General features: G+C 32.9%; 1 protein-coding gene across 2 annotated transcripts; it reads left to right on the forward strand.

Annotated features, from left to right (window-relative positions):
- The first annotated feature begins 2,574 nt into the window (after positions 1-2,574).
- Positions 2,575-5,855, forward strand: LOC105134971 (protein NRT1/ PTR FAMILY 7.1-like). 2 transcript variants are annotated; one of them, XM_011039615.1, is made up of 6 exons: positions 2,575-2,730; positions 2,980-3,039; positions 3,246-3,396; positions 3,522-3,739; positions 3,837-4,396; positions 4,664-5,855. In XM_011039615.1, exons 2-6 carry the CDS (start codon positions 3,004-3,006, stop codon positions 5,517-5,519), a joined length of 1,821 nt encoding a protein of 606 aa, XP_011037917.1. In that variant the 5' UTR covers positions 2,575-2,730; positions 2,980-3,003; the 3' UTR covers positions 5,520-5,855. The 2 variants fall into 2 exon arrangements, with proteins under 2 accessions (XP_011037917.1, XP_011037918.1); XM_011039616.1 differs by having other exon boundaries at positions 2,983-3,039.
- The last annotated feature ends 5,364 nt before the right edge of the window (positions 5,856-11,219 follow it).

Raw genomic sequence — 11,219 nt, forward strand, 5'->3', positions numbered from 1 at the left:
ACAGAAAAAAACTTGTATCTTAAGGCATGTATCGACCACCCCCGAGACAAACTCTAAATCCAAAATAAAATAAAATTTAAAGGAGAGTAATTATTTATATTTTTATTATTTTTCGTGGATTCAGATTTGATTTTCTCTTTTATTATTTATCTATCTCATTTTAAAATGGATATATAAATAAGACAGCTAGAATTAATGTTATGGTTACATCTAAACGAAAAGATCCGTTATTCTTGTGTGATCAAAGAAGTTGAAAAAGAGTTCGTAGGAAGAGGAGTTTTATTAGGAATTAGTTATCAATATAGGAGACTAATTATCCTTGATTTGATGAAACCAACTTAGCATTATTTAAGGATTAATTACTTGTTCAGATAATCCCATTACTATATAAACACTCCTTGTCTCTCCCATTCTCTCTACCGTATCACGCGCACAGCAATAGTTTTATTGGCTATCAACAGTACTTGCTAGCTAGGGTTTGGTTTGTGTGTGTGTGTGTGATATGAAAGAAAATAGTTTATAAAAGCTAACATTGCATTGACACACTGGATATTGAGAGTGTTTGAGGCCATTGGTCAGCTTTGCTCATCTTTTAAACATAAATGACAATAGGGCTTCTCGGATTTTCTAGCTTACCGGCAGCAAGTCTTATCAACACACGTTCTTCACCGTCGCCAGAGTCCGGCATAATCATTGGTACCGCACGCTCTTCACCATCCCAAGAACCAGTCACAGTCCCGGAAAAATTTAAGTTGTCTTTGATCAAGTTTCGTAAAAGGTTTGTTCTTGCATTATTACGTGATAATACATTAATTATTCTCCTTAGACTCAAATATTGGCTTGGTCCCATTTGGCCTATCAAATACTTCAACTTGATCTATTTACTCAGAGAGCTGTCAAAGATCATGCCCTGGCTAGGTTATAGAATGCAATAAAGTCTTTATATAGATAGATAGATCATGTGACTATACATATCCACTTGGAATATGTCACTATTGTTATTAATTAGGCGTTTTCTTTCCTAGATAAATCATAGAATATTATGGTAATCAGTCAAATTATGTAGGTGTTAATTACATATCTAATCAAAGAAAAATAGATAATCTAATTGCATCAAGAATCATGGACGTGGATAAGTAAAATTGACGTGAAAATGAAATTTCACTCATGGTTACCTTGGCTAGAAAATCTAAAATCACAAGAAAAGTACGAAACTAGAACCTTTCATGGACATTAAAAATCTGATGAGATCGTCAATACGAATATGGCATCAAAATAGTAGACTTGCAGATGATGTACGCATCAATATTACTTATGTTTTGTGTTTATAATTTATATTGATAAGAACACTCAACAACAAGGCTAAAAAATAGAATTGCTTATAAAGCTTATTTCTTCGAGTCCTTAATAATACGCTATACCTGCTGGATAACTGTTCTACTTCTACTGCAGAGTCCTATTTTCTCAAAATGTGACAGAAAAGAAATTTTGTCTTCTTTCTAGGCTATACACAGCTATACATGTACAGGTTGATTTTGGATTTTTTTTTTTGACAAGAAGAGAATATTTTAAGGAAACTCATGAATCCCACTTCAAACAAGTGTAAATGAATTGAATGTTATAACTATATTGTATGAATCTATTTTATTTAATAATTGTTTGGCAGTTGATAACTTTAATTTATTTTTAAATGTGAGTGTGTTTGTTCATAGTTATTAAATCTGACTTCAAACAAATGTAAATGAATTGAATGTTATAACTATATTGTATGAATCTATTTTAATTAATAATTTTTTACGGATGATAACTTTGATCTATTTTTAAATGTGGGTGTATTTATTCTTAGTTATCAAATATGTTTTGAGAAGAGACCAAACACATGGCCGACCATAAATGAGTGTGACGTTGTTTAAATTTATTTTAGAAAACTCAACTTGGTGAGGGTGTGATCCGGTCACGGACGTCAACTTAAATTAATAACTTAACTAGGCGGAGTTTAATATATATTAATAGTTTCATTTGTGTTCTTGTAATTTAATAAAGGTAACACATGGAAAATATTTTTTGTGTTTTACTTGATGTTTACAATAGACACAAGAAAATTTTAAAAAATTCTTAGATATGATTTTTTTTCTTCATATAAATGACGAGGTTGAGAAGTTTTTGCCCCATTTGGCCTCACAGGAGGTGGTTTTTCAATCTAAGGCAGAAAGTATAGTGTTCATGACTGCTACTCATGCATTGTGATGAATTATTTGGAATTTATAAATGGATAGCATTGAGAAGAAAGTGAAATTAAGGAAAGACTATCAAATTTCAGAGAAAAGTAAAGATTTTCTAAGGAAGGAGATGGCATCTTTAGTTTTCCCATGAAAGTAATGTCCCACTGGCTATGATCTGATCATGGAAGAAATGACCAAATTTGTGGCACACACTCTTCTAAGATGACCTCTCTTCCCTATTCCATTTTCCACCCTTATTTTCTTCTTCAATAGCAATAATAAAGGATTCTGAAAATGACTTGCACCCTCCACTCTATTCCTCTCCTCTCATTTTTTCCTATAAATAGAACTCTCTTGCACCACGCTCCTATCCATCTTCCTCATCTGCATTAAACTTCTTCTAGTACTTCTCCTTTTGTTTTTGAATGTTTGTGAGTTTCTTTTGAGGAGTTTAAAACCCTGTGTTCAGCCTCTGGGCCAAGATCAACAGTCCTAACAAATTATCGTGGTAATGTATTCTTGCACAGTCTCGAGTCTTAGCTTTTCTATTTTAAGGATTGAGTTTCCCCCCCTTTCCTTTTAGTTTATTTCTTATTTTCTCTTTTTGTTAAACGTGGCCATGCATGTAGTCTTGACGTCCTACGTTGCTTGCCATTACATTATTATTATCTATGTCTCTTTTCTATCTCCTTCAGATTTTGATGATCATCAATTCATATCTTCGTTCCATCTCTGATCGATTTCTTATCTTATTTTGCAGAACAAACATTCAGTTGCTGCTATGGATTCGTTCTCTTCCACCAACGTTGTGCTAAAGGTTCGTAAAATACTAAAATTATGTTAATAAAAATATTTTCAAGAATTTGTAATTAAATACCCTGATCCTACCGTGTTTCATTTAGTACAAGAATTTAATTTCATGTTTTTCAATTTTAATTTTCGCTTTTCGGTATTGGCTAGCTATGTGCAACTGAGTTATAATTAATAACAACATTATTTGTTTTTTTTTAAATAAACAAATAGAAGCAGGTGACAGGAGAAAGTAGTGTCATCTCTAGGGAAAACGTAGCTGTGAAGAGAATCAGAACTGAGGAAGAACAGGAGATTGCTAACAGAAAGCCTTCCCTTATTTGGAAGAGAACTGGAGGGTGGACAGCTGCAAGCATCTTGCTAGGTATTCATAACCAAAAGAGGGGGGAAAAAAAAACTTTCAACTTCTTATTACGTAACTAATTATGGTTTGTAAGAGAATGTAAACGACTAATCTTGTTGTTTTGTTTCCACTACATTCCGCTGCAGCAAATCAATGCCTGGCTACACTAGCTTTCTTTGGAGTTGGTGTGAATTTGGTTCTATTCTTAACAAGAGTTCTTGGTCAAAGTAATGCTGATGCTGCCAATAGTGTCAGCAAGTGGACTGGCACAGTTTATCTGTGCTCACTCGTAGGAGCTTTCCTCAGTGATTCATACTGGGGTAGATACTTGACCTGTGCAATCTTTCAGCTAATATTCGTCTCGGTGCGTAATACATGTAATCCATTTTAGAAGTTGAAATCTGAATTTGTTTTGTATCTTTGATGTGATATGCTAACCATTGTGTGTGTTTATTAATTAGGGGTTGGTGCTCGTATCGATATCATCTTGGTTTTTCTTGATCAAACCAGATGGATGTGGTGATGGAAAATTAACCTGTGTGCCGGCAACATCGATGGGACAAGTTGTTTTTTACTTGGCTATATACTTAGTAGCCTTCGGATATGGTGGACATCAACCTTCCATAGCGACATTTGGAGCAGATCAATTTGACGAGTCGAAACCGAAAGAAAGAAATTCCAAGGCAGCTTTCTTTTGCTATTTCTATTTTGCACTCAACTTTGGATCTTTATTCTCAAACACCCTTTTGGTGTATTTTGAGGATCATGGCAGATGGACACTAGGCTTCCTGCTATCATTAGGTTCTGCAGTCATAGCCTTGGTATCATTCTTGTTTGGGACACCTGGTTACAAGTACGTAAAACCTTGCGGCAACCCTTTGCCGCGAGTTGCTCAGGTGTTTGTGGCTGCAGCTAGGAAATGGGATGTTATCCCGGTGAAAGCTGATGAACTGTATGAACTAGAAGGGCCAGAATCTGCTATCAAAGGGAGCAGGAAGATTTTTCACAGTGAAGAATTTGAGTAAGTACTGAAATCCTTCTTATAAATTAATGATTCTTTAAAGTGTGTTCGTAGCTCAATAAAGCCTCAATCATCCATATTTTCCTCCTATGAGACTAACCCATATAGATCAACTACTGAAGTGGTCGTTTTGTCAAAGGCAAAACCACATGGAAATAAGGTTTGTTCCAAGGTCGATAGCCATAAATTTTAGTTCTGAGCATGCCTTGAAAGGGACTGGTAAGTGATTTATGATTACTGATTTTGTTTCTTTTTTAATGTTGTTAGGTTTTTGGACAAGGCAGCAACAATGACAGAGGATGATTTGAGTCACCAGAAGAATCCATGGAGGCTTTGCACGATAACTCAAGTAGAGGAAGCCAAATGTGTTCTTAAAATGTTACCTATTTGGTTATGCACTATAATTTACTCTGTTGTCTTCACTCAGATGGCATCCCTCTTTGTTGAGCAAGGAGATGTCATGAATTCCTATATTGGAAAGTTTCACCTCCCTGCTGCTAGCATGTCTGCCTTCGACATCTGCAGTGTCCTTGTTTGCACTGGAATTTATCGTCAAATCCTCGTGCCATTAGCTGGAAGGTTAAGTGGTAATCCTAAGGGGTTAACTGAGCTTCAGAGGATGGGAATAGGACTCGTCATTGGAATGCTAGCAATGCTTGCAGCGGGTGCTACTGAGATTGAAAGGCTCAAGAATGTTATTGAAGGGCACAAAGTCAGCTCTTTAAGCATATTTTGGCAAATTCCACAATATGTTCTTGTTGGTGCATCTGAGGTTTTCATGTACATAGGTCAATTGGAGTTCTTTAATGGCCAAGCACCAGATGGGATCAAGAGTTTTGGAAGCTCACTTTGCATGGCTTCAATCTCTCTTGGCAACTATGCCAGTAGCATGCTAGTTAATATGGTGATGAAGATTACAACTAAAGGTGACAAGCCTGGATGGATCCCAGATGACTTGAACACAGGACACATGGACAGGTTTTACTTCCTGATTGCAGTGTTAACAGCCTTTGATTTCGTGATTTACTTGTTCTGTGCCAAGTGGTACACGCCTATCAACATTGATGACAGTCAGGGAATTGAGATGGAAAAGCAAGAAGATGATGTGCTTGCAAAAGTTTAATTAGTTCCACCTTAATTTGAACCAAATTTGGAGGCCAAGATCTCTTTCCCCGTGTTCTCAAACCATCATATGCTTGTTGGTTATTTCTAGTTCTCATTATCCTTTCTAACATTTGAATGAGTACTTTCGGATGGCTCGTTTCGACAAGAACAAAGCTTGACCTTTGCTTGTTGAAGGAATGATTGCTTTCTTCTCTGGTGGTAGGATTTGGTTATATTTATTATAAATAAGTTTGCAAGATCTTGATCAGGTCTTCATGTTAATTTGGTTATGTTTATCCCAGTTTAATTGGAATGTAATAATTTTATGTTCATTGTGGGGCAAGCTTGCTCATCAGATTCTCTTCACTTTCACACTGCTTTTGGCTGCCCTGCCCTTCTCTTGAGTAAGACCAAAGCATTGTTACCATGAAAAATCTAGATAGAGATTGGAAAGGTATCAAGGTGAAAATTGGAGGTTTCCTTTTCCTTTAAAATTGGTCATATTCCATATTTAGAACCGGTTTGGTTACACGGTGCACCTTTAGTGCAGCCTGCGTTTCGCCACCAGGTGCACTGCGTAGCCTATCGGAGCCTTTGTAGGCTTAATCCATGCAAGTTTAAAGAACAAGTGCACTATAATATAGGACCCACCCTTAGATCACCAACATCTTGACATAATATGAGGTGGTGTTTTTTGCCCAGTCTGCACCTACCCCAGATGCAATATGTTGAATTCTAGGAAGCAGATCAGCATCAAGAAACAATCCACTCTAAGCCATAGGATCAGGACTCACTCAGCCTGCAACAAGTGGAACTAAATTGGCACAGAACACAGAATTTGAGCGTCATGCTCCATTCTGCAATAGCTTCCATGTCTTTTTAGTGGATTTCACATCATGTTTTGTAAGGAGACATTAGTTGTGGAGAGGAAATTGACAAGTTTCTCATAGAACTACGAGAGATTGATCCGGATGGCCCATGCTGCTATGCAGTAGTGCTGCCCTGCCCTTATCTTTACATCAAATTATTTCTATCCATGTTGCTTTATCTTTGGTATCAGCTCATCAGTATAATTGCAATCAACAGTTATGAAACTCCACATACGTCTAATACTTGTCGAATTATGACAGCATTTTACTAACAGATTGATCAGCACAGATCGATGAATTTAGTGTTCTAGATCAACCACACATTCCGAGCTCTCCCCGTTCCACTAGGCTAAACCCATGAAACTGACAAGCACGCACGCGTGCGCGAGCATGCAAACGCACAAGAAACTGTCATAAATTCAACATATTTTGTGTCTGCCTCTGATGTGAACTAACAAGTTTGTTTCTTGTGGCAGCAGAAAGATATGACATGGAGCATTAGGGCTAGTTCCTACCTTCCCTGAAGCCAATTACGCAGATTCCTGAAAGCATACAGCCTTTAAGGAACAACAGAGAAATTAAAAGCAGAAGATAAGAGGGACTTCCGTTCTAGAATGACTTCTACATAACCTAGAAGAATAACATTTTCTTTGACAACCCCATGTTGTGATTTGTGAACAGACCAGAAACTTATCTCTTTAAGGAATGGACAGCAACTGGTCATGGAAGTGCTAGAAAAAGAACCTAACCTAGGGACAAGGGCAAGTTCACCTTGCTCACTAATAACTGATGGATCCAAGAACCTACTAAGATCCAAATGCATGTACTTATTTCATGATTGACTATTCTCTTACGTGGTCTGACGGGCTCTTGTTGACACCATGAATTAAAGGGCCTCTTTATGGCTGTACCATTCTGCAATTTGTTGCACTCAATTTCTCTCTAAGCTAAAAGAATTTCCGTGGGAATTTTGTCAATGGAAGAATTTTCAAAATCTCATTGTTCTGAGAAATTCTCCATAAAACTAGAAAAATATTCATGAATGAGTTATCCATATCGAAGCTATTGCAGTCTTGGACATAAATTTTTTTTAAAAAAGAAAAAATAAGATGATAACCAAAAAGCGAAATCTGTTATAGCATATCCCATTTCATAATCATAGCAGTAGCATTTATCATGATTGCTACATCCTAATCTCATTATTCATAAAAGACAAAACAAAAAAAAATTCACTTCCATTCTCTCTTCGATAATCTTAAAGATGCACATCTCTCTCTCTCTCTCTCTCTCTCTCTCTATATATATATATATATATATATATATAGAAGTTGAAAAAAATATTATGCATTTACTATTAACTTATATTTATTATACTTGAATCACATTATAGATATAAAATATTTATATTCCAGATGTCACTAGCATTATAAAAATGTTATTTTTATTAATTTTTAATAAAAAAATTATTGTTAGAGATATTATCTTTATTGTTTTCAGTGTAAAAAGTTATTAGATTTGATTTGATATATGGATCTAATGTTATTTGTTTTAGCTGTCATACCAGTCCAAAATTATTTCTAATCAGTGCTGGGTTTGCTTTGGCAACCAGACCCAGCACTATTGGGTCTCACTCATAGCTAAACCGAGGGTTATTAGGTCCTGCTTTCAGCCAAATTCATATAATTCAATTTTATTTTTTTATTTTTTATATAATTTTTTTTATAAAGAGAAAATAAAAAAAATTATACTCTAAGTTAAAAAACATGGGAAAAACATTGTACATTTATTATGAATATAGACTCATCGCATTGTGGAAAATATATTGTTTTTATTGTTTTCTGTGTAAAAAATTATTAGATTTTACTTGATATACGGATCTAATGTTATTTGATTTAGTTATCATACCAGTCTAAAATTATTTCTAATCAGTGCTGGGTCTGCTTTGGCAACCAGACCCAGCACTATTGGGTCTCGCTCATGGCCAAACCAAGGGTTATTAGGTCCTGCTTTCAGCCAAATTCATATAGTTCAATTTTATTTTTTTATTTTTTTATGTAATTTTTTTCATAAAGAGAAAATAAAAAAAATTTATACTCTAAGTTAAAAAACATGGGAAAAACATTATATATTTATTATGGATATAGACTCATCGCATTGTGGATCACACTATAGATATATGGTGTTTACATTGTGGGTAATACTGTAATGCCACAAAGGTGTTATCTTTGTCTTTCTTTAATCAAAAAGTACAACCGGAGGTGTTGTTATTTTTGTTTTCTATGCCAAAAATTGTTAAGTTTGGCTTTATTGCCAAACTCATCACTATTAGGTATGAGTTGGTAGTAGAACCTAATATTGCTGGGTCCTTTTACCTAGTAGGATCCGATAGTGGTGGGCCTTGTTGCCTAGCAGGACCCACTAGTGCTAAGCTCTAATGCCCACCATGACCCTATAGCTTTGGTCGAGTTTATTTCATTTAAAATTCAGGCTTGTAATTGGCTCATAGTAAGCTAGGTGACATGCCGAGTTAACCTGACTCAGGTGACTTGGAAAAAACCTATGAAAACCTTTTTTTTTTCAAAAATATTTTTTTATTCTACCCAAATACCTTTTTTTCATATTTTTCAATTAGTTACTAACTCATTTCAAAATTAAATATATAAATACTAGAAGAATGTTTTATTTTTTTAATTTGGATTTAAAATCTTTTAGTATATATACTCTATACTCACAAGAAAAAAGTTATGTTTTTTCATTATAGGATAATAAAACTTTTTTGTTTAAATACTTCAACTTAAAATAATAAGATAGTATCTTTCAATGTGAGATAAAAAATCTTTTGAAATAATCTTTTAACTTAATTATTTACAACATGTATGGCCTATATCCACATAGATTATTTATTAATTTTTTTTATATAAAATATTAAAATATCAAATATTTTTTAAAAAATTTTCTGGGTTATCCCGAGGCTTGCCCGAATCTATTTCATTAAAAAAAAATGTTTGTAATTGGCAAGGAGCAAACCAATCGACCCACCGGGTTAACTCGAAACTCAAGTGAGTTGATAAAACCTTTTTTTTTTCAATTAAACCCATCACTATTAGGTCTGAGTTGGTAGTAGAACCCAATATTGCTAGGTCCTTCTACCTAGTAGGATCCGATAGCGGTGGGCCTTGTTGCCTAGCAGGAGCCACTAGTGCTAAGCTCTAATGCCCACCATGACCCTATAGCTTTGGTCGAGTTTATTTCATTTAAAATTCAGGCTTGTAATTGGCTCATAGTAAGCTAGGTGACATGCCGAGTTAACCTGACTCAGGTGACTTGGAAAAAACCTATGAAAACCTTTTTTTTTTCAAAAATATTTTTTTATTCTACCCAAATACCTTTTTTTCATATTTTTCAATTAGTTACTAACTCATTTCAAAATTAAATATATAAATACTAGAAGAATGTTTTATTTTTTTAATTTGGATTTAAAATCTTTTAGTATATATACTCTATACTCACAAGAAAAAAGTTATGTTTTTTCATTATAGGATAATAAAACTTTTTTATTTAAATACTTCAACTTAAAATAATAATATAATATCTTATTAATGTAGAATAAAAAATCTTTTGAAATAATATTTTAAATTTTATTATTTACAATATATATAACTTATATTCACATGAATTATTTTTTAATTTTTTTAATTTAAAATATTAAAACTTTAAATATTTTTTTTAATTTTTTTAAATTAACTCGGAATAATTCATATAATCCAAGATCTGATTTTTTAATCGGGTGAATCTCCAAATCAAGCATGATAACTATTACCAAAACTATAAGTTGTCCCTTGGTCTAATCCGTTTACTCATTTTTGAATTTCTAATTCGAGATGTAATATAACGAGCACATCCACTTTAATAGGAAGCATTAACAGAACTAAAGAATAGTTCATTCAAAAAGTATCTTTTTTCTTTGTTTTTTTCTACTTTTTTTATCCTTTTTTTTAATTTTAATTTACTTTTTTTAAAATCATTTTCTAACTTAAGATAAGATTTGGGGAATAAGTTTGTTTTATATGAATTATCTTAATTTCATAAATTGGATCATGAATTATGCAATTTAACTAAGTTGGCTTGGTTTTTTCATAATTTTGTTTTTATAATTTTATTATATAACATTGAATTAATTAAGAATTAATCTTTATAATTTATTTCAGTTTATTTTTTATGAGGTTATTTTAATTTCATAACTCAAGTCATAAGTTTAGTAGATTAACTTGAATTGACTTATATCTTTTTTTAATTCTTTTGATTGGGTTTTTTTTTTATATTTCATCCATCAACATTGGATTGATTAGAACTTAAACTTTATAACTTATTTTCAATTCATTTTTATTGGATTATCCTGGTCTAATAACTTGGATTTAACAAGTTAACCTCGATTAACTTGAGTCATTTTTTAATTAATTTTTTTCAATTTCATCATTTAATATTGAATTAATTGAGAATTAAGCTTTAAAATATTTTTTGATTTGTTTTCTATGAGATTATCAAAGTCTCATAATCCAGGTCATGAATTTTAAATATTAACCTGGATTAACCTAAGTTGATACAATATATTGGTGTCTTAATACTTAAAAAAAAATTATCCTAAAGTTTTTTTAGTCAAATTATATTTTTTTTATGCTTGTTCATATTGTTTTTGAACTTTTCAAGTTGACCAGACCATATCTAAAAATTTCTTGAATGATTTAATTTTTTAATTGAAAACATGTTAGCAACATCCAAATATTTTTTTAATATTTTTAAAAAATTAATCCAACCCATTACATAACAAAAGAAAATAATCTAGTATCAAA

The sequence above is a fragment of the Populus euphratica genome, unplaced genomic scaffold, assembly GCF_000495115.2.
Source record: "Populus euphratica unplaced genomic scaffold, PopEup_1.0 scaffold57.1, whole genome shotgun sequence".
Lineage (NCBI taxonomy): Eukaryota > Viridiplantae > Streptophyta > Magnoliopsida > Malpighiales > Salicaceae > Populus > Populus euphratica.